Below are 23679 nucleotides of genomic sequence, written 5' to 3'. Positions count from 1 at the left end.
AACGCTACAGAGATCATCGTATCGTTTTCAAATGTCGTTTTGATCAAATTCTATACGAGGATTATAAAATTACCTAAAACTCAATAATCTTATACCATTTTCACCCTTTAAATTTTGGGGATGGGTAGTCGGTTTCAGGAAATGAAAATAAGAATAAGAATACTGTATTTAATAATAACCCATTAAAATATATCAAATCAGATACCGTTCATGATTTCTAGCGTATCGTAGTCTAATCATATTTTCCATCCACTTCCTTTGTCATCCTCTCCAAAAGAGCTTCAAGAACACGATTTTTTTCCACTTTAGTCGTAAAATGAATCTCGAGAATGTAGTGTAAAATTTTATTTTTATCAGTTTTGAAAAACCTGTTGGAGATACTCTAAGGAGATTTTGGAAGCTGACACGCCAATTTCACAAAATGACCTACCAGAATCATATTTAACTAGTTATGTACCCGCCCAATGTGGCGGGAGCTGTGAATTTTAACGATTTTGAAGTTTCTTTTATTAAAGAAGATTTAACGATTATATAAGTTACACTTGGTCTTTACATACTAATACAATTTGAATAAACAAGAGTTATGGTTCCAATTACAGTCTATCGATGAAAAAAATTGTATAACAATTTAAACTCCAATATATTTAAAATCCAACATATTTAAACGACTCCACAAATGTGTTCGATTTACACCAAGAGCAAATAATCAAGAGATCGAGAACGAGATTGAGAGTTCTAGAGCAATTAAATGAGAGAACTTTTAATAACTCACGGTGAATATGAGTTTGAATCTCACCTTGGGAGATGAGGAGAAGACATAGAGGTATGAGAGGGTGAAAGCATGAGTGAAAGATGTTAAAAATATCTTGGAAACATGAAAAGAAAAAGTAATAATGTGTATTGGTAACTTATACTGTATGTTATTTTAATTGTAGATTAAAAGAACAATACTTAATGTATTATAAGTTGTTTTAAAGACTTTGTGCATAAATATATAGTACTTTATGTATTAAAAATTGTTTTTAAGACTTTTGATAAATCTAGTTTATAAGGTAGTATAGACTCAGATAAACTATATTTTGCTTTAACTCCAAAATCTTAGCTATCAAAAAGTGAAAAAAAACCCAGATTGATATAAAAAGAGGAGCAAAAATGTAGATTTGTAATGTCATTATCTCTCAAAAAGTGCAACAATTATCGGAAAGCAATCTTTTTCACATACCACTGTCCCCAAGCATGAAAAACATCAATGATTTCCCATGGCCCCTCCTTCCAAGCTTACTTTCCAGATAACCAAATACCTAAAACCATGGTGTTTACTCATTACAATCCCACTCTCCGAAAACCCTATTTCACGATACTTACTTTTGGGTGCTTCGTCTCATCAATGGACGAATCATGGAGGATGAGAATGGGATCAAAAACGGCAGCAAAACAACCCAACAACCTCCCTCCGCGACGGTCGACGGAAGAAAACAATCGACAGAATGTTTACGAAGCCTTAAATCCTGAGGATTTTGATGATGTATTCGGTGGTCCACCTCGCAGCGTGCTTTCCCGCCAATACTCCGTTGAAGCCGATTTCGCTAGGTCGACTGGTTTGGTGTATGAAGATATTTTCAGGAAACCCAAAGGGAATACGGATTTCGGTGGAAGGAGTGATCGGACGTTACCGGAGTTTAGAATTCCGGCGAGTAGAACAATAGGAGGAAGGCGAAGGAGTGAAGAAGAGTTTTATAGTGATATATTTGGTAATCCGAGAAGGTCGAGGTCGAGATCTAAGTCGCAGACGAACTCAAACTCAAAATCGTCGTCGATCTTGAGCTCGGAGGAATTGAGTCCGTTCCGGCCGGCGGTTATGGATGACGACGACGTCTCTTTCTCTTCTTTTGCCTCCAAGCTCAGGTAGTGTACTCCATCGCCATTTTCCTTTTTCTTCAACATATTTTCATAATTGCCCCTGCTTTTTCGTATTTATTACACTTTGACCTTCTAAATTTGTTTTCTGCCATTGCTCTAGAGGTTTATAATTTACGCATGAGCCCCTGTTGTTAAGAGTACTATCACTTAGCACCCTCGTTTTTTGATAGGTTTACCAATTTAATGGATGATTTTAATTTTATTGACAAATAGGTCCAAACAATTATGTAGTGTTTAAGTGGTTCCTATTGGGTTGATTACGAATAGGTGAAATTAATTATAATATTGTTGATTAATACAACTGTTGGATTAGTTGCTAAAAAGTTATTAGAATTGTTGTTGGGTAGGGGTTTAAAGAGTTCATTTTGTATGAGATTTTGTTGGTATTTGATTTAGTTCTATATCATCTATCGAATAATAAAAAAGGCCGAAAAAGATCTTAACGGCAAACGGTCGCTCAAATTTGGTAACGAATCCACTAAAAAGATCAAACCAAACCGTTTTGAAAGGTCTGGTAACGGTTATACCTTCCGCACCAATCGAATGTGCACACTCCTTGTATAAATATTATTTGAAGCTTGAAAAACCACATTGCCTGGGTGATATATTTGTTGTTTGACTGTTGGATGCACCCCTGATTGGAGAATGAAAATCTCCTGTCCCCTATATGTCCACCAATCATGTGAAGACTTTATCGAGGAGAGAGAATAAAAATGAGTTAAATAGATATGTAGTAAATAAAATAATGATGTGTCTTCATGTAATTGGTAGGACATAGGATTTGGGGACACGGGATCTTTTATTTCCAATTGGATGCACAAATTTGATATCTGAGCTTGGGATCTCTAAGTTATCGAACCTCTACTATTCTTGATTCATAAATTCATTGTTTCCTGATATAATACTTGTGATGTATATTCACACACTTTTCACAAGCCGAGGTCTTCATAGCAATACTCTTTGTGGTGGGGGTTAGGTCAGCTTACATATATATCCTCCCCGGCCCCACCTCTAGGTGGGATATGCTGTTCTCATTTGGTTTGGTTTAACACTTGTGATGTATGAATAATAACAATATCCCCTGTTGTCAAACCTCTTTGTATCCCCGGTGGCCAATCCAAAAGACGAATCCATTTGTGACACATCACCCTTAGTAACATCTCCACAATACATTTCGACAACTTCCCTTTTTTGAAAATGGGTGATGCTAGGCTTCGCCCATACTAATCTCATGGCAAATCACGGCTCTACAGCTCTAAGGTAAATCTCCCAGTGGCCACAAGCACATATGTAGATGGCAGCCTGGCAGGATTCGGACCTGGGTTGATTTTATCATCCTTTGTCTTTATCCACCATGCTACCACCCTTGTGGTTTCGACAACTTCCTTACTAGACAATCTTGTGGTTGACCCCTGTGCTTGCAACATCTTTTTTTCTCTTCAAGTCTTTAACAGCTGATTACATGTAAAATGGGATATTGGCAGACTTTCGATTTAAGCTATATTAAAATGCATAAGAGAGGGAAGGTAGACCCACATAGAACTGGTTCAATGAGGGTTCCTACCTTATGTTCTATCTCCATTTTCGCCCATCAATCGGTATGATGATCTATAAGGCTGCTGATATTCCATGTATTCACATATAGCTTTATTCATGATGAATACACACACACACATATTTTATATATATATATATATATATATATATATATATATATATATATATATATATATATATATATATACACTTGCTTCAAAAGGGTTGATAAATGAAAGTAGTCAACCTTATATAAAAGTTCCAATTTTCTGAAGGCCAATAAATGTCTCATCTAAATGGAATACATCAGAGAAGATGCATGAGGTACAACAAATGGCAGATGGGCAACTAGATTCACCTTGCAATTGTCGTTCCTTTGCTAGAAACCACGAAAGTGATTGCACACAGAGGTTTAAAGGCTGCGATTCTGGATTCTCACGAAGGGTCTCATCCCCAGAAATAATTAGTTTTGGCCCGAATTCATATAACAGTCTCAAGGAGTCCATAGAGGATCTGCAAGTCAACTCTCCAGCATCAGTAGTGTCCTCTTTTTATCAGGAGGAAGAGGATGAACAAATTGATCCAGAAGAGGATGACATTATGAGCTCCTACATAATTGAAATAAATCCTAGTAACAGGGAAAGGATAGGTGAAATGCATGGTATAGATGAAGCAATTGCTTGGGCTAAAGAAAAGTGTCAAACAAGTAGTTCAGAAAAAGAATGGAACAAAAGAGAAGCCGAAGAACACATGTGTGTTGGAGTAGAAGGTGATGTAACTATTGAGTTTATGTATTTGAAGTAGCATTTACATATCAGGATTCTATAGAACTAATTTGCAGTTCATATGTTGTGTTTGTTTTGCAGAAATGACTGGTGTAAATGAGATTCCTGAAGTGCATATAGCCAGATATGGGTCAAGAGAATCACCTTTGGTAAATATATATGGTGGATTCATAATGTGATTGTGCTAATTGAAAAAAAGCTGTCTATTGATTTGGGTTTGATGGGGTTTTAGATCATCTCCAACAGCTATGTTAAAGTAGAGATTTTGGAGTTTTTGGTGCTCCAACATCTATGCTAAATTGCATGCTAAAATGGAGAAAAGAAGAGAGAAAAGGTAGAAATCTCCAAATTTGGAGAAATCTCTAAAACTCAATGTTGAAGAGAGAGAGAGAGAAATATTATTTTAATTGTTTCCATCAATGAGGTTGGATGTATTACTAATTTTTATGAAGTTTTTTTAAAAGTGTATCGAGATGATGAATTTATAAAATATTTTAATAATATATTTAGTGCTAGAATTGTTGAAATAAAGTAGCTGTTGGAGATGGGTCTAATTCTTTTTACGAGCTTTTGATTCTTGAAACTCTATTATAGAAAAATTATAGCATAGTTGTTGGAGATACTCTATCAAGTTATCTAAAGTGTAACGCCTTTACCTACCAAAAGAAGGAAAGGCAACATCTGCAATGCGATAAAGGGCTATTTAGCCTAATCCATATAGACAATTTAATTCATATATACCACTTAATCCATACAGACAACTTAATTTATATTGTGGCACGGGCAAACTGTTTTGTTCCTCCGTCGTAGTGTAAATTTTTCTAGGGTCGTGAAAGGTGCCACCGTATTATTTACCATATATTCCTTAAAACTATGATAATAACACAAGTTTCTCTTAGTAGAATTGGTTTGCATGGTCAGTGCTTTCCTTCCAGGTGAGTGTTCAAATCCTATTATTTTCTTAGTTTTTAGCTTTTAATTTCAAGTTTATTATGTTTCTTTAAAAGTTTGGGATAAAAGACTCGAACACAGGACCTAACATACAAAAAACAAGGAACTAACCAACAAACCAATGATGATTTTGTAAAAAATATCGTCATTTTTTATAGTCAAATGGTGCCACCACATGAAAAAATTCTGATTAGTGGATACCATGAGGCATGATATGATTTGGCATTTAATTTGATAAAGAACATAATATGCATCTTCTGTCATGGTTGCTTTACTGCATTAACACTCATCTTCTCTAAACTTCATTTGCAGTTAGATAAGCAAAAGGAATGGATAACGGAAGAATCGTTACAACAACTGGAAAAAGATGCAAGCCCGTGTGACCAGGTTAATTTTCTTTCGTGATACAAGCGGACATAGTAGATTACACTTTTTTTATATGATGGGATGGTCAAATAAGGTTTTTTTTTCCGGAGAAATCTTCTAGGTTATTCTACATTAATATATAGAGTACATAGCAGGCCTTGGACCAGGAATTAAATCAGTAATAATGTAAACCGTTATTAAGCGAATATTTTTTTTTTGATTAACCTGGATATCCAACCCGCTATGTGAGCTGACTAATCCCAGGGCGCGACCACCTGCTTTGCAGATAGCCCGGAGTCACCGCATTTGAACCTCCGTGGCCACAAGAGGATTTTTATTCCTCCTTGGATTTGAACCTGGGACCTCCTGGTACTTTTAACCTTTGGAGCCAAGCTCAAACCAATCAGGCACCACCCTTGTGGTTTATTAAGCGAATATTAAAGATACTAAAGGAGAGATACCAATGGTGGATCTCCATCAGATCCTCCAAAATGGAGATTTTGAAGTTTTGCTCCAATAGATACTCTAAAAGTTTCTCCAAAATGGAGAAATTAGGAGCGAGAGCCTAAAAATCTCCAAATGTGGGAACTCTCCAAAATTTATTATGAAGAGACAGATGTATTTTTTTTTATTGTTTCTACTCATGAAGTTCAGTGTGTCCTAAAATAAGTGTCCACAATAGAAATGGCACATGCATAGTTATTACAGTTTTTAGTTAACCAAAGGACAACTTTATCTTTGATTAATTTATCTATCTTATCAACTCTAGAATATTTGTGTATTAGTTAAGGGTAGATTTGGAAGTTCAGTTATCTACTTTTTGAAACTAGACAACTACTTTGTGACATATAAATAGAAATATGGATACTTATTTTGGGAGGGGGGAGTATCTTTTTATATAACCTTTTTTGAAAGTTCCTTGGGGTATTATATGTATTGAATATCTATACTATATTATAAAGCATTTGACAAAAACTCTTAAAAACCATTTTTTATGCATAAAGTACTGTTTATTGATGCATATTACTTAAAATTCAAGATTACAAGTAATTTTGCGTAAGTACAACTTATTAAAGCTTCATTATTAAATTCGTGTAACTAACTGCAGATAAACATAATCAAATACAGGATAAACATCTATTTTAAATATTGAAAATCTAAAATATAATTAAGATAATCATTGAATTATAACAGAATGTTTAATTATTATCTTTATAAAAAATTATATTATTAAACTAAAAATAAATTGCTCTGTCATTAAATCTAAATTAAATTATAATAAAAAAAATTGAATTAAAGAAGTTACACAAAAAAAAAGAGAACTATTAAAAAGTTAAGTTGTTACTAATATCAATTTATTTTTTTTTTCAAAATTTTATGCTATTTTCAAATTTATATTTCATTCAAAAATAAAAACATTATCGCTTTCTTAAAACTAAACATTAAAATCGAACCTAAATTACTTTGTTATTGAACCTAAATTAAACTATAATAAAAAAATTGAATTAAAAAATTACACAAAAAATGAGAGATTTTAAATAGTTAATTTGATACTAATATCGATGTATTTTCGTCAAATTTTTATGATATCTTCAAATTTATATTTTATTTAAAAATAAAAACATAGTCGCATTTTTAAAATCACATAAGATCAATTATAGCATCGACTGAGATATAAAATGAAATATTAAAATCAATATGTATCTTGCTGCATTGCACGAGTATCATTCTAGTTTTAATAAATATAGTTAATGCTGAAATCTTCAAAATGAAGAAACTGTTGAAGTTGAATGTAATTTTTTTCTTCTTTTTGGATGTTTTTATCCTATATTTCTCCATTTTAGAGAAATTACAAAGAATCCGTTGGAGATGCTCTAACAAGCCATGGCGTAACTACATATCATACTAGTTTGTAGTTTCATATAATGTTTCTTCTCTTTGCATCTATGGTTGAACTTGACGATCTTCCACTAATGGAAATGTGTCTTTACATAACGAGACCGGATTTATAAATGATCTGAAAATTTCTATTATTGTTATTACTGCTAATATTTCCAATAAAAGAGTTTCTTTTTAACACTTGTCTAATGTATTAGTACAGATGGAACTAGAATTGCTGGATGAGGATATAAAGTTGTGGTCTGATGTGAAAGAACCGGACATCCGATTGCTTCTATCAACACTACATCACGTAAGTGGATTATCTTATTTCTTGAGCTTATTGAAAAAGCCCCGTTTGGCCGTTTGGTTAGCCATGAGCTAGCTTTTTGAATTAGCTACTTCAAGTAGCGTTTCAATAACCCTTTTTTTTCCAACTAGTTCTTCTACATGTACTTTTAGGTCATTTTACATTGTAATCTTTTAGCTTATCAACTGGTTTTTTTTTACCAAACACGAATCATGATTATCTTATCAGATCAGCCAACAACTAGTTTATTAGTTATTTTGCCAAACATAGCCGTTTCTGCGCTAGGAGTAGGTCTATTCATTCAGTATTGAATTGTTACTCGTGATTGAACGTAGATTCTATGGCCAAGTAGTGGCTGGAACATGATACTGTTAACAAACCTCAAAGATAGCTCAAGCGTGAAGAAGGCTTATCAGAAAGCACGACTGTGTCTACACCCCGACAAACTTCAGCAACGAGGCGCGACAATCTCACAAAAATACGTTGCTGAGAAGGCATTTCCAATCCTACAGGTAAATCTCTCTCTTTCTTTTTGACTGATCCCACAAAAATACGTTGTTTTCGTCTTATGATATACTATTTATTGTTGTTTTTGTCTCCCATACTTAAAGGTAGAAGTTAGCCACAGGAATGAAATAAATGAGTTGCAAACCATAGGGATGAAACCCGTAATTTTAAAAAGACAAGGACAAAAGTTGCAATTTCTAACAAACCACATGGACTAAAAACATAATTTACTCTATATTTGACGTAGATAGTACAGTGACCCGGTTCAGGAGCTCACTCAATCAAACCTTTTTAACTCAGTGGTATATACAATGTTGTAATAACTTGTTTGATATTGTGTTTTTTGCTTTAGGATGCATGGGCTGCTTTTATATCCCAAGATGTTCGTTCGTCTATATTATGAAAGCGACAAATTCGGATGCAAGAATCTGTGTGGATATGGTTAGATACATATATATATACACACACATAATGGGAGGGTGTAGCTTCAATATATATATATATATATACATATATGACCACCCCAGAAGAATTTGCAGGCTTGGTGTGTTTTTGAAGGGATGATGATGATGGTAATTCTGACAAGTTACTTGTAATTTTTGTTGTTTCTGTGTTTAACTTGTGAGAGTGATGAGAGTAGTAATTTGGACTAATAAGCTTGAAATCATATGTTTAAATGAAGGTTGATGTTGGTGTTTTTTTTTTGGCAAGTTAATATGAAGGTTTTGTTTGAATGTATTTTGTTGGGAATGTGTTAATGGAAGCTCTTTGTGACCCAAATTGTGCTATTTTTAGTGGTGTTTTGTAACGCTAAGGGGTTGTTTGTTTACCTTGTAATCGTTTTATAAAGAGGCAGTCTTTGAATCGTTAAGAGGTATATCTTGTTTGACAAAAAAAAAAGGTCTGCCTCTTAATGGTTATAAAACCCTCTAAATGATTTTGTATCATGGGTCTCTCTTAATCATTCAACGTCCTAATTTCACTGTAAATAATTATCAAACAATTATATTTCATTTTGCACTATATCATGAAAGCCTCTTAATCATTCTAACCACTTAATCCTTCTAACTGAACCATTCAGCAATTGTCATACCGCCCTAAGACTGAAATAAAATGACGAGGTTGCTATTAAAATATTCTCTAATGTTGTTTATTGTTTAGTAATTACAAAATAAGACATGTCAAATATATACATAAAAACTTGTATTACAATACATTTTATACATAATTTTCTTTGAAATAAATCTTTTTCGAACATGGCCTATGCCTAATCCCGTCCCAAAAATCTTGGTCAAATTAGATCATGATGCCTAGCTTGGATCGGGCTTGGACTCTTTTGTGCATCTCTAAAATTATGATATAAAAACATCTTTAACAGTTATGCTATAATTTTTTTAAGATAGATTATCAAAAGTCAAAATCTCTAAAAACAATTACACTAACTCTAACGGTTACTTTATTTTAACAATTCAAATATTAACTATATTATTAAAATATTCAATACATTTAATAAAATATTATTTTTAAGCTGAACATTTGTTTTCAATACCTCTCATTGGTGAAAAAAGTTAAAATACTATTTGTCTCGTCTCTTGAATCACGAAAATTTATATTATAACATAGTTACCGGAGATACTCTATACTCTACAGTATGTCTTGGAATACAGTTGACCATTTACAATAAATTTTTACGTAATGGCTTGTTAATGTAGAATTGATAAACTAAAAGGGTCTAAATGTACATTAGGTTAAAGTTGAGGTGCTGAGTGGTTCTTTTCACAAAAAAGATTGGAAGTAACCTCATCCACAAAATCATCCAACAGCCAATAGCTTTCCACCAAAACCACCCATCTCATCTCCCCCCACCCTCCCACCTCCCAAACCAGATAAATAGAGATATATGTAACCCAAGTGACCCAAAACCCACCCTCTCCCCTCCAAAACCACCACAAACCACCATGGCCGCAGCGGCAGCCGCGGCGGCATTCCACTCGTACTCTCCTCAAGAACAACAACAATCAACGGACACCCCTCAACTATCGAAAAAACCCAAAACCCTCCTCCATAAACACCCACTCTACACTCCAACCCACACAAAACTCTCCCTCCAATTCAAAGAAAAGATATTGTGCCTCGAAGTCATGGGTGTCGATTCCGGCAAAGCACTCGCTCAAAACCCGTCTCTCCATTCCGCCACCCTCAATTCCATCCACGACATCATCACTTTCCTCCAATCCAAAGGCATCCAACAAAAAGACCTCCCAAGAATCATCGGAATGTGCCCCAAGATCCTCACCGCCACCATCACCACCGACCTCCTCCCGGTTTTCAACTTCCTATCGCACAATCTCAAAATCCCAGATCACAACTACCGAAAAGTGATCAATAAATGCCCAAGACTTCTTGTTTCAAGTGCTAAAGACCAACTAGAGCCTGCTCTTTCTTACTTGCAAAGACTCGGATTTCGCGATTTGCAGGCATTGGCTTATCAAGACTGCGTCTTATTGGTGTCGAATGTGGAAAACACATTGATTCCAAAGCTGGACTACTTGATCGGTCTCGGGTTTTCGAGAGGGGAGGCAGTCGAGATGGTGTTGAGGTGTCCGGGTCTGTTTACGTTCAGTCTCGAAAACAACTATCGGCCAAAATTCGAGTATTTTGAAAGGGAGATGAGAAGGGATTTGGGTGAATTGAAAGATTTCCCACAATATTTTGCATTTAGTTTGGAGAAGAGGATAAAGCCAAGGCATTTGGAGGCTGTGGAATGTGGGGTTCATATTCCTCTCCCACTTTTACTCAAAACCACTGATGATGAGTTTGCAGAGTTATTGAAGAAGGGGAACAGATCCAAAAAACTGTAAATTCCATCTCCTTTTGTAAGTATTTGAAAATGGATCTTGTTTATTACAATTTTTATTTGGAAATTTGTAAGAAAATATAAACCAAATCAAAGTCAGGGTCCGAGGGGTAGGATGTAAGCAGATTTTGTGACAAAAGCCACCATCCCACTAGCCTTATCAAGCAACATTTTCGGCCATCAAAAATAAATTCTTGATAAGCGCTTATTGGGTAAGAGTCTTCTCCCTCACCGGGTAAGATCATCGGTCCTTGCTATGCCTCTTACCGGTAAGATTCTCGGTCACTGACATGCTCACCCAGTAAGCATTTAATAAACGGCCCTTACCAGAGATACTTACCCGGCAAATGTTAAGTAAACAACCCTTACGAGCATAAGACCCTGGTAGCCTAACTGCAACCGAGCTAGCCCTTTCTCCCATCCATGCTACAGATCATCTGCTACTTAATCCCAGACCTCCAAAAGCTCTAACTGGCTTGATTCCCTTTCCAAATTCCATTTATGAACTCTACTACCAATATTTTGGGTAACCATGGGTATTCGGATATGCTTTCTTGCACTCACTAATCCCCGGACGACCACGAATGTATTGGAGTCATCGGTGAACCTCCATGGACACAAGGGTTTTGCCAGAGCTTGGATTTGAACCCGGGAATATGAAGTTTCCACAACATCCCCCTAAGCCTTGACCATTACGCCACAACCCAAGTGGTTTGCAATCAAAAATTTGAATAACCATTACATTTCAATGAAAATAAAACACTAATAATAAAAGTCACCAATTTAAATACCAATAGATTACAGAGTGTTTATTTGTTGAAGTAATAAAGGATGAAACAAGAAAATCCTCAATTAGGAAGGAAGGAAGGACCAATCAATCAATCTTTTGTACAGACAAATTCCAGAGGAAAACAATAATCCAAATCATGAAGAAGGTGAAGGTGCAGGAGAAGGTGAAGAAGGTGCAGGTGAAGGTGAAGAAGGTGCAGCAGGTGCAGCACCTATGAGGAAAAAAAGTGCAGTTATAAAACAGAACAGAACAGAACAGAAAGAAAGAAACTTGTTCTCCATCCATCCACCCATCCATCAAATAGCAAGATTTGGGCAAAATAAGATGTGAATCCAACTAACCCGTCAAATCCCCATTGGCTTCGTCTCCGTTTCTCCACACAATATCCTGCAATCCAGTTGAAAGGTTCTTGTAGAACTGCATTATCACAAACCCACAAATATCGTTACAACACTTTTCGTCTAAGAAAGATATAATTAACTTGTAAAACTCACAAGAGATCTAACAAGAAAAAGAAACAGAAAAAGGTTACATTTTTATAGCAAAAGAAACAGAACAAAAAAAACCATGAATGCAAAGACTTGAGACAAGAGATCCAACAAGAAAAAGGCGACATTTTTATACCAAAATGCCGATAGAATCTGTTTTAACTTGTGAATTCACTCAACATACCTTGTGAAATTCCAATGTATCTCCTCCAGATTTGCGAACCTCAACCATGTGCAGGGAAGGTGCCACTTCAAAAATCTGGGCCAAATTTCTCCATTTTTGAGCATATTTTTTCTCTAGAAATAACATGGCAGAATTAGGAAGAAACATACCTCCGTTGCAACAGATAAGTGGCCCTTGCGTCCAGTCTTTTCGCCTTGAAGTTTCAACTATAGTGCAATAAAACGGGTGGTTTAACACCGGCTTCCAAAAATAAAGCAACTTTAATTTGTTTTTTTAATTGAAGCTAAAGGGATTAGAAAACATGCTTATCACCTTGTAGTTGTTTTTCTTGACATCAAATCCCAGAGGCAAAGCAGCTTCCTCTATTTTCGAGATAATCTCATTGGCAGGACATTTTGACGTAAATCTTGTTTCACGCTTCACAAGTCCCTGTCCACCCCAAGCACGATGTTAATCCTAGCAACTATAACTTCCATAGTCAATAAGGTCATAGTTCATCCTAGCAACTATAACCTTGGCCTAGTGGTACCTAGTAACCCAACCTTCTTAGTGGTCAAGGGTTGTGTGAGTTCAATTTGACGTATATAAATATTATATACCTTAAAAAAATTAATTTTTTTTTCTGAAAGAATCCGAAACAGCAAAATAGTGTACTCATTAGGAAGAAAAGATGCTACAAAGTAGTAGAAATAAAGTGTACGTATGTATGCATATATAGGGGTGGTTCAAGAAACACTAAACCAAAGAAGGACAAGGCAACCCATCCGAACCATCCATCTATTTTAATCAAACGGTGGTGGATAATAGGGGCGGTTACATTTTACCAGAATTAGATCCCCCATTAAAGGGGCAGTTACATTCAAATTTGCGCCATCTACTCTTTCGATCCAACGGTTGATAGGGGTTCTCTTCTGCTTTTTTTGGGTTCTCTTTTGACATATCAGCATAGACAAAGTAACATTTTTACTAATGATGAAAAGAAAAAAAACCCTTATATGATCGTACTACAAAAATTTGAGCAGGATATGCTGCTCTCCAATGGCCTCATTAACATATTAGAATCTAAAACTATAAACCAAATGATGAGAAGGGTTAAAGATACCATTTGTTTTTCGAAAAGAGAACTAAGGTTGAGGCCCTGAGATTTAGATATAAGCTCAAAAGCATTCATAGTGACAGGTGCCGTGGGTCGTTCATCCCGCCTCTCCACAACAAGTACCTGAGAATCCTATATGCCAAGAAAAAGAACTCACTGAGCATCATTAAACAGGGTATACTTTGAAGTGATAGGTGAGCAGAAATACCCCGGCTTCGTTGAAAATAGCATCCACATCATCTAGACTAACATCCTCTTGTTCAAATCTAGGAGGAACGTATCCTTTCTTAAACCATTCATTTTGAATGACTTCAGATGTTGTGATTCGCTGTCAAATATTCATATATAATTGGTGAACATTATGACTAAAAGAAATTTATAAAATATGTTGATGATCTGAAATCCAATCACCCGTTAAATCCCATCCTGTCATATGCACCACAAACATACACACACACACACACACACAAAGCAATTTTAAACTTTAACGCAAGGACAAGTGAACATACTGTCACAGGATTAGGATCCAAAATCCTTTTGATTAGCTTCTTTGCACTTGAGGAGAACCATGGAGGACATGAGAAGTCAGCCTTATTTATCTGCAATTGAATATATAAGGGAAAAAATTAAGTGGAAAAATTATGTATATAAGAGATGACACCCACAATCTATATTACAACCTGGATATGACAAGTAGAAAATGAAACGAAATCCGATTTGAAGTTTATATCACCAACAAAAACATTTTCTTAACGGCATTCATTTGGTTTGAAGATGTTGATTATGAAACTATATTGGAATAGTGTACAAAATAGAATTCAAAAGGCTCATTAGATTTGTGACACCACTAAACATATCGAGTCTTCAACGTTCTAAAAGAAAACAGATACGATACCTTCTTGTATAGAGCCATAAGGTTTGACTCTTCAAAAGGAAGATACCCGGCCATAAGAACAAAAAGTATTACACCACATGACCACAGATCTGCCTTGGCTCCATCATAGCCCTTGTTGTTGATTACCTAGTGGAGTACAGAACCAAACCCTGAGAAAAGTGGCTTAATCATGATCGGTGATCCATTCATATGTGATTAATAAATAAGCTACCTCAGGAGCAACATAATTTGGTGTTCCACATGTTGTGTGAAGTAAGCCATCTTCCTACAAGAAGAATGCCCAGAAATTGAGTTCAAAATCTCCTAATTTATATTTATGGTATCATTTATAATTGAATTTTATGCTTCAAATCATTTATCATGGAAACTGCAACACTCACACGAACTTGCTGTGGCAGTGCACTCAATCCAAAATCAGAAACTTTGAGACATCCACTTGCATCCAAAAGTAAGTTCTCCGGCTGCAAAATTTAACATGATATGGAACCTATTCATAAACTTACTAAAAAACAAAGAGTGGTTTACGGTTAGAAAGAAAGATGACCTTAAGATCTCTATGGAAAACACCCCGGCTGTGGCAGTAATCCACGGTATTAATGAGCTGCTGAAAGTACTTCCTTGCTTCATCTTCTTTAAGTCGGCCTCTAGTTGCCTGAAGAATACAAGGACATAATCATGTATTAGTATCCAATTGTGAAATATGTCACCAAGGGCATGCAAAATTCCAAGCTCCCATCAACTTACAATTTTGTCAAATAGTTCACCACCAGTGACAAATTCCAAAACAATGTATATTTTCGTCTTGCTCGCCATAACCTACAATAGAGAGGCTTTAGTCACGCAAGAGTTGCAACATAATCATCAACTGAAAACTTGTTTCTTTGTATCAAGAACCCAATCTTCTGCAAAGTACAAACATTAAGAGAACTTGTACCAATGACAGATTGAAGTTGTTGATAACGCTATGTATCTCAAAAGGTGTCAATGTTTTGAATTTCCAACTATTTGGATGCCGAAAAGAGATGATCTTTCTTGCACATATCATTAAGAATGGAAAAAGAAGCAGCCTAGAAGCATAGCTTAAGTCTTCAGATTTTCATCAATCAAGTTGAAAGTATTTTCAATAATTTGCCTTACTATTCTAGTGTTACTACCTGGTATAAACATGCTACCATTCCATACTATATCACCTGCAGTTGTATTTGCATGATCCACATCACAAATTTTAGATTTCTACAAATGGAAAAAGATGGGTTAAAAAACCCTGAAGTGAGATGCCAAATGAATCCGGCCTCGCGGCGTTTTCCCTAAACGAAGCGAGGTGTAAGCCTCGAGGCGGTCCGAGGCGTAAGCCCCGAGGTGGAAATATAATGTACACCAAAATATGTATATATATATATACTACACAAATATATACACATTTATATACAATATATATAATACTAAATTACCAAGGGCGTTGGTTCAGTGGTTCTTGATCGAGGAAAGAGTGAAACCAAAAGATAGGCTGAAAGGGTGTGGAAAAATTGGTTGCTTGGAGGAAGAGGAAGGGTCAAACCACACTCTTTGATTGAGAGGAGAACCTGTTTTAAAATATTAAAAGTACGCATTGGGGTCATTGGGCTTTGACTTTTAGTTTTTTAAGATAAAAAACACTTATATTGTAAAGAAAAGTACTACTACTGCCATAAAGGTCATAAAAAAGAAAAAAAAAAAACCATTATCAAAGCAGATCTGAGGTGTACGCCTCACGCCTCACTGAACCACGACGTAAGCCTCATCCAGGGTCCAAGAGGCACCGCCTAAGGTGTGGTTTTGGACCGCCTCGCCTCAAGGCGTAAGCCTCACATGATTTTTAAAACCATGGTGCCTACGTGTGAAACATTTAGAAATGCGTAACAATGCTAGGAATCTAATTTATGACAAGCAACTAAGTACTTTATCTAGGGTAAATTGGCAAAAAAGGAATGTTCCTAAGTTGATACAGATATGCCAATCTGCACCCACCATTGATGATTTATAGGGCTTAAGTGTGGCGTAATACATGCACACGTGTAATTAATGCTAAGATTCTAATTTATATATGCTACAAGAATATTTAAAATAAATGCAGGAAACCTAATCTCAACATACCTAGGAATAGAAGATATATTTTCATTTCTTCCCCCTATCGATCTTCATAACCTTTCAATTTCTTCAATCCTTAGTTTATTTAATCAACTAAGATATGAGAAAAAGGGCAACAACGATAAATTCTCATGAAACAAGTGATTCTCAGGATTCCACCAATTAAAGCAGAGATTCCATAGACAGATTTCGACTAAAAAAGATGGAGCTCATGCCGTATATGCATTGTATAAGCACCTCATGGGAAAAAAAGAACTTTCTATATTGGGATAAAGAATCTCATAAGGAAAAAATATCTTCTGCAGATGCAGTAACCAACTACGGCTATAACAAAAGCTAATTTTGGGTTAATGACATTTCATGGAGGTTGTAAGAGCAAAAATCAAAATAGCACTCTAAATTTAGATCAAATTGAAGGAGAGCAAGTGAAAATGTTAGTAAATTAGTAGTCAAAATGTCTCAAGCCACATATCAACTAACCTCATACATACGAATCACATTCGGGTGTCTGATTAGTTTCATCGTTGATATCTCACGTTTAATCTGCAATTGCCCAAAAGAAATGTTACAAAAACAACTGCAAACACAAAAAACACAGAGGAAATAATTATTGAACTAGTCTAAGGAGTAAGGACTGTCTTTTGGCTTTCTAAACAATGTTTAGAGAACAGCCATAAAGAACAAGTATGTAATTATAAAGAACCAAGCCATAGAGTTTAGAAAGCAACTGTAGAACTAAATAACAAATTAAACAACAACAGATAAACAATCTGATTATTTTGCTGCCCAACTCATATTAGCAAAGGGGTAGGCTAAATGTTCCCCGTATATTGCTAAATGCACCTCTACCTACTAATTTCCTCCTCACATCCATCAGCGTCAAGACATACTTTTTCCATTTCCAATGCATAATTTGACTTTATTCGGACATAAACTGGGGTGCATATAGCATCACCCAAACTCATATTGGCAAAAGGGTAGGCTATATGGACCTCTACCTACTCATTAMCGTCAAGACATACTTTTTCCATTTCCAATGCATAATTTGACTTTATTCGGAMATAAACTGGGGTGCATATAGCATCACCCAAACTCATATTGGCAAAAGGGTAGGCTATATGGACCTCTACCTACTCATTAACGTCAAGACATACTTTTTCCATTTCCAATGCATAATTTGACTTTATTCGGAMATAAACTGGGGTGCATATAGCATCACCCAAACTCATATTGGCAAAAGGGTAGGCTATATGGACCTCTACCTACTCATTAACGTCAAGACATACTTTTTACCTTTTCAATATATGATTTGACCTGATTATGGAATAAGGAGGGGTGCATATAGCAATACCCATCAGCAAAATATCAAAATTCAATATGATCCTTCTGCAGTTCTGCCTTCTTAGGATACAAAAGAACGAAATCATGAAAGTTGATTTAATTTGGAGCACTTGGATAAAGAACTAAACTAGAAAGTCAACGTCGTATCAAGAAAAACTACAAACCTGATTGATCATCTTATGCTTGAGAACTTTCTCCTTGTCAAGAATCTTGATAGCAACATTCTCACCTGTTTCAGTATTTCTGGCGAACTTCACCTTCGCAAAGGTCCCTTCCCCAAGCGTTCTTCCTAACTCATATCGACCCACTCTAGTCCTCGACGATCGCGACGATGCCATCTGTCGATCACCTCCCTCTAACCCTCAATCTAAAGTATATTAAAACACCCCACCTTTTGTTATATCCCTATACGGAAATATACAAGTATATCCCTATGAATCTTTGACGATTTCTCGAAAAAATGTACTGTTCATCTTCTTTTTTCCCCAAATCGAAAGAAACATCAAGTTTAGATGCATATACCATCCATTTTCCCAGCGTTTTTGTGAACAATTTTTAGTTTTTTCTATTCAAAGATATAATCTCTTCTTCTTGCAGGGTTGCCAAACTTGAGATCTGACAACACTCATCTTCTCTAAATTCAAATAAATTAAAAGGAAACTAAGAAACACAAAGGAAAAAAAAGAAACCCTAGAACGAATTAGCCTTTCCTTCGCGATCCTCCAACCTTAGACCATCGCAATCAGCCAAAAACGAAACCAAAATACGAACAGGCTTCATCCAGAAAAGATGAACATTCACATAGAAAGATGGGTAGGATTCTTGAAATGCCAAATTTTGGGGAAAATGGGGGTTTTGGGAATCTTTGATCTCTGTGGTACCAAAAACAACAAAATGGAGGGCGAAACGAAGGGGGGTTGACACTCGTAGAAATCTCAATAATTGAATGGCGTACTAAATTTGCTAACTTGCAATTTTTCCATTTTCATATTCTCATGCATTCTTATAAGGTTTTGTGTATAATATAAAATTCACTAATTACAAAGTGATAATCCAACCTTCTAGATGTAATATTTTGACCAATTTGTTTGGTTGTTTACTAAATTTTTTATTAAATTTTGTATGGATAAATTTGTCTGTCTAATTAAACGGGTGTTGTTTTTTATTTTTTTTATCTGAACCAACAGTCTGAATAACATAAATAACCGATTTACCCCTAATATTAATTATTTGAACATCAAAACAAAATATCATAAGGAGGTCGATGATGAGGTGTCTCATATGGGAAGGAGCTGGTGCTTTAAATAAGGGATAGGGTGTCATTTTTGTGGTTGAATGAGGACAACACACCATTCTATATATGTGATAAAATCATGTTCTGTGTGAATAAGCAGTAAGTAACCAACCCAAATGAGCTGTGCGAATATGACAGATAGACCAATAAATTTAATTAAGCCGCAAGTAAACACCCCCTAAGACCTGTATGAATAAAGTTAACCATCTTTATCAGTATTTTCTTGGCACGCTAATTTTATGTTTCATCTTCTGCCACACATCATGATGATTGTTTTAAATCAGAATAACCAACTCACATAAATTGTCCTATCTGAAACCGTAAACTACGTTTGAGATTGTTGATTATGAAAACGATAAAAACAAATGAATGTAAAATAATTATAAGATAGGAATGAGGCCTTCAAGATGATGATGGATAACCTTTTGAAATTGAACATGGGATTAATTAGTTGATTGAGATATAAACATGATTATAATACTAATAATTAAATTATTAATTGTTAAACAGTACTAGGTTTTATTTTTAAATTCTTTTTTATTAAAAGATGTGGGGTTCTTTTTTCCTTTTAATATAAGCATTTATAAGATAAAAAAATCAAAATAAATGATAATTAGAGTAAATTACAATTTTTTCCTAGTGGTTTGCAAATCCTATAGGTTTGGTCCCTACACTTTTAAGAAGTATAAAATATTTTTTATGGTTTTAGTTTTGTTTTTAATTTGATCTCTGGCTTCAACGGTTGTTAGATAGATCCCGTTAAATGATTTCTCGTGCCTCTCACATGCGAGCAATTTGTTTGTTTTGTTTTTAATATTTATAATCTACAAGGTAGGAATGCAAGGATACAAATATATTAACCATGGAGGGGGCAAAAGCAAAACCTGCCCCTACCACTGTTTCTTAATTAACACCCGTAATTCATGACACACACCTTCTTGCCCTTAAGTTCTATCTGGTGAAGCACATATTCGAGACAAAAAATTATGAAACGAAAGAGTTGTTCTTCATTTCTTCCTTTTATCGTTTTCTTATTACCCAAACGAAAATGGAGCTTGCATGTTTTTTGAGGTTTTTACCATCATTTCTCATCTACACACGAAGACTATGCATGAAGATTAATGCTTTTTATACCAGAAACACCATTGCAATTCTTGATGTGATCTTTCTTTTGAAGTATATAATATTTATATATAGCAAATAGAACAAATAAACTCACACACTCTCCTAACATTTGGTGAGGTGTGAACCCTTGACCTCTTAAGAGGCCAATGACTCACATACCGCTAGACTAAATACCTTTTGGTTCTTGATGTGATCTTGAAAGCATCATTTTTGTTCCTTTTTCTTGTGTTAAAAAGTGCAACTTCAACTATTATGTTATCTGATTGTGTTATTAATCAGGTGTGGGCTAAATCCTATTGAGGTGATAAGAATGTTGATTATATACTGTAAAGAAAAAAGATTATGTCAAAGGGAAAATCCTACTCTTACTCGTTAAAATCAAGTTGGAGACCTTACAAAACAAACTTTGCCTCCAGTTTTTATAAACATGGAAGTTTGACACATATGCAGGGGGTTACTGGAGAAAACCTGTAAAACCCATATGGTTTAACATAACGAACTTTTGGATCGGACAAAAACTACAGGAGAGGGGATGTTTGGATCGAACAACAACTATAACAGATGGGGTTTATCGAAGAACATAAAGGGAACGGGCTATTTGAAGGGTAATTGTCGAATAAAGGTGAGGATAGGGGATATTTGTCCTAAGGTTGCCTATTCCAAACTTGTAAATATGCATTACGAACTTGTACATTGGCATTTTCTAGGGGGGCGAAAGGCCACACTCCAGTGTCCATGCGTTTTAGTAAAAAAATAATGAAGAAACAGATGAAATGATGAGATTGCTCGCATGCTTAACACATACGAGGTTATTTAACGAAGCCTCCTTTAGTGTTAGAAACCAAATTAAATTAAAAATCAAAACCGCAAGAAAGATTTTATAATTTTAAAATTGTGGGGACTAAACCTGCAAGATTTGCAAATGACAAAAGTGAGATTTGTAATTTATTCTAAAAATTAATCCATTTGACTATTTAATAATAAAATAATGGTAAGCCACATTTTTAGAATTAGAAGAGTATTCGCGTAATGCAGCGAGATATATCTCGAATTTAGTGTTTTTTTTTTGTCTTAATCGATATTATAATATGGTTTTATGTGGTTTTGAGAAAACGATACTGTTTTTAAATTTAAATAAAATATAAATATGAAATTCAATTATTTTTCGATTTACGATGGAATAACCAAATCCATAAATTATGTAGACACTCCAATGGCATGAGTCACACCACCACTAGGTGACAAATAAAGACAAAGTCATTGGAGTCTAGCATTTGGTATCATATTAAAGTACCCACTTGTTCTTTTACTTAATGAATTTATATCAACTAAGGTTAATGTTAGAATTCTTATAGTATATGTCACTTTATAATGTGAGTGTTTGTTTATCAAACGCTTATATATTGAGCGTTTACTGGTAAGAGTCATCGTCTTCAGGTATTTTATCTAGTAACATTATTGGTCGTCAAAATGGATTGTTGGTAAACATCTTTTGTCAGGTAAATGTTTATCGGGTAAGAGTTTTTCTTACTTACTGAGTAAGATTCTCAGTCCTTGCCATGTTTACCTGATAAACATTTGGTAAATGGCTCTTAAGGGTCCGTTTGGTTTGATAGAATGTTTTTTGAATGACTTGAAGTTAATGGGAGAATTTGGAATTGGAAGAACTTCTAATATTTGGCCTGTTTGGTTTATAAGATTTCGAATGGAATTGAATTTAATTCGTTATAGATAATTTATAAAAAAAATAAATCATAACAAATTAATAAGAAATAAAATTATCTTTTGAGTAAATTAAATAAGTAACCTCACACTTTACAAAATAACGCGTCATAACATGCCATAACGTATCGTAACACGCCATAACGCATTACATGCAAGCCAACCCTTAGTGGAGCCATAGGGTTTAACGTGACAACGAACCCAAGCCTTGACACCATGATTATGTATTGATTATTTTTAAAATTTTATGCAGTTTATTCGATACATATCTACAGATTCGTTCACATTAATACAAAAAACATGTTCTATTTTAAGTCGAATTAAAAAATGTATTATTTTTTCTTTTTTATGTAAAACAAAAATTGAAATTTATATATGTATATTAATTAAAGAGTAAATTGCCGTGTTGGTCTCTGTGGTTTGCTCATACAATCTGTCTTTCAGAATAAGTACATTGAGTGTCCTTATGGTTTGTGTTTTGTTACAGGTTGAATCATTGACACTATTATCGTTAAATATAATCCGTTGAGTAAGGGATATTTTAGTCAAATTTACCTATTCATTAAAAACTCATTTTAAACCACCATTTATAAGAAGCCATGTGTCCCTTCATATTAAAATTGAGATTTCACCAGTGAAACCGTTTCCTCATACCGCATACATAGATAGATGTTTTTCTCATCTCATCGGACTCCCCATCACTGGCGATCTTCCTCCGGTTTTTGAACCCATCTCCGACCCCCACATTTGCACAACATAAAGAAATCATCTTTGATCCACCATTATCTCGCTCCTCTTCATCTCCGACATCTTATCTGTAACACTCATGTTTTGCAGGTTTTAGGGTATAGATTTATTTTAGCAAGCCATTTGGTGTCTAACAACTATTGAATGTTTATGGCATTTAAATCAAGAGTAATGGCTTAGTTGGGTTGGGATGGAGAAAAGTTGTGTCAAAAGTCTTCTGAGACATTAAAGAACTTCCCATACAAGTTTGGTCGCTTGAGAAGTCGCAAAACAACTTAAAATACAAATTAGAATGCCAAGTTGGTTGCCAAGTGACCTAAGTGGCCTCCCAAGTCGCCTGAGACTCTTGAGAGATATACTTTGCATTCGAGCGACTTTCCAAGTGACTTAAGTCGCTTCCCAAGTCGTCAAAAACCCTAACGAGTTTTTAAGCCTCTTTTGGCTAGGGTTTGCTCACCATCTCTCATCTCTTCGCCTCTCTCTTCATGGGAACGATTCTTAAGCTATTTGACTCGATTTTTGGAAGGTTTTGGAAGGTTTTGGAGAAAATGGATAGTGGATATTAAGGATTTGAAGATCTGTAAAGGGAGATTCCAATTTCTGAAGATAAAAATTCTTTTGAGTAATTTGAGATCTAGTTTGGAATTCCTCTTGGATTTAAACTATATGGTTGATCTTTGGTGCATCTTTAGGCTTGGCTTATGTTCGGAGAAGATTTTTGGAGAAACAAACTTGTGAACCTGAAACCTTCATTTATGAA

The 23679-nt window shown here is 35.0% G+C and overlaps 3 protein-coding genes across 5 annotated transcripts; 2 read left to right on the top strand and 1 right to left on the bottom strand.

The window, feature by feature from the left end:
* The first annotated feature begins 1198 nt into the window (after nt 1-1198).
* On the top strand, nt 1199-8989 carry LOC112526338. Of its 3 annotated transcripts, none has more exons than XM_025136606.1 (7): nt 1199-1905; nt 3840-4225; nt 4323-4390; nt 5505-5579; nt 7660-7749; nt 8082-8258; nt 8606-8989. In XM_025136606.1, the coding sequence occupies exons 1-7, from the start codon at nt 1250-1252 to the stop codon at nt 8654-8656; spliced, it is 1503 nt and encodes a 500-aa protein (XP_024992374.1). In that variant the 5' UTR covers nt 1199-1249; the 3' UTR covers nt 8657-8989. The 3 variants fall into 3 exon arrangements, with proteins under 3 accessions (XP_024992374.1, XP_024992373.1, XP_024992371.1); XM_025136605.1 differs by having other exon boundaries at nt 3732-4225; nt 5505-5561; XM_025136603.1 differs by having other exon boundaries at nt 3732-4225.
* Nucleotides 8990-10143: 1154 nt separating this feature from the next.
* LOC112526693 (transcription termination factor MTEF1, chloroplastic) lies at nt 10144-11200 on the top strand. Its single transcript, XM_025137081.1, has one exon. The coding sequence runs from the start codon at nt 10212-10214 to the stop codon at nt 11112-11114; it is 903 nt and encodes a 300-aa protein (XP_024992849.1). The 5' UTR covers nt 10144-10211; the 3' UTR covers nt 11115-11200.
* Nucleotides 11201-11839: 639 nt separating this feature from the next.
* On the bottom strand, nt 11840-18947 carry LOC112526664 (CBL-interacting protein kinase 23). The gene is made up of 15 exons (XM_025137042.1): nt 18196-18947; nt 17171-17233; nt 15308-15379; nt 15108-15215; nt 14944-15024; nt 14775-14828; nt 14564-14689; nt 14178-14267; nt 13877-13996; nt 13675-13800; nt 12885-13001; nt 12722-12778; nt 12573-12647; nt 12242-12317; nt 11840-12111 (listed from the first exon to the last, which is right to left on the bottom strand). Exons 1-15 carry the CDS (start codon nt 18367-18369, stop codon nt 12035-12037), a joined length of 1416 nt encoding a protein of 471 aa, XP_024992810.1. The 5' UTR covers nt 18370-18947; the 3' UTR covers nt 11840-12034.
* Between the last annotated feature and the right edge of the window lie 4732 nt (nt 18948-23679).

This window comes from Cynara cardunculus (assembly GCF_001531365.2).
Source record: "Cynara cardunculus var. scolymus isolate 2C chromosome LG 14, CcrdV1, whole genome shotgun sequence".
In the NCBI taxonomy this organism is placed as follows: Eukaryota; Viridiplantae; Streptophyta; class Magnoliopsida; order Asterales; family Asteraceae; genus Cynara; species Cynara cardunculus.
This window is presented reverse-complemented; position numbering and strand designations above follow the sequence as displayed.

Excerpts from the sequence above, each read along its gene's own strand:
- LOC112526338 (XM_025136603.1), top strand. The coding sequence starts at position 1,250 with ATGATTTCCCATGGCCCCTCCTTCCAAGCTTACTTTCCAGATAACCAA. Across the intron at positions 5,580-7,659 it reads ATGCAAGCCCGTGTGACCAG|ATGGAACTAGAATTGCTGGA; the intron begins GTTAATTTTCTT and ends GTATTAGTACAG. Across the intron at positions 7,750-8,081 it reads TTCTATCAACACTACATCAC|ATTCTATGGCCAAGTAGTGG; the intron begins GTAAGTGGATTA and ends GATTGAACGTAG.
- LOC112526693 (XM_025137081.1), top strand. The coding sequence starts at position 10,212 with ATGGCCGCAGCGGCAGCCGCGGCGGCATTCCACTCGTACTCTCCTCAA.
- LOC112526664 (XM_025137042.1), bottom strand. The coding sequence starts at position 18,369 with ATGGCATCGTCGCGATCGTCGAGGACTAGAGTGGGTCGATATGAGTTA. Across the intron at positions 15,216-15,307 it reads GTGAACTATTTGACAAAATT|GCAACTAGAGGCCGACTTAA; the intron begins GTAAGTTGATGG and ends TGTATTCTTCAG. Across the intron at positions 15,025-15,107 it reads TTTTCCATAGAGATCTTAAG|CCGGAGAACTTACTTTTGGA; the intron begins GTCATCTTTCTT and ends TAAATTTTGCAG.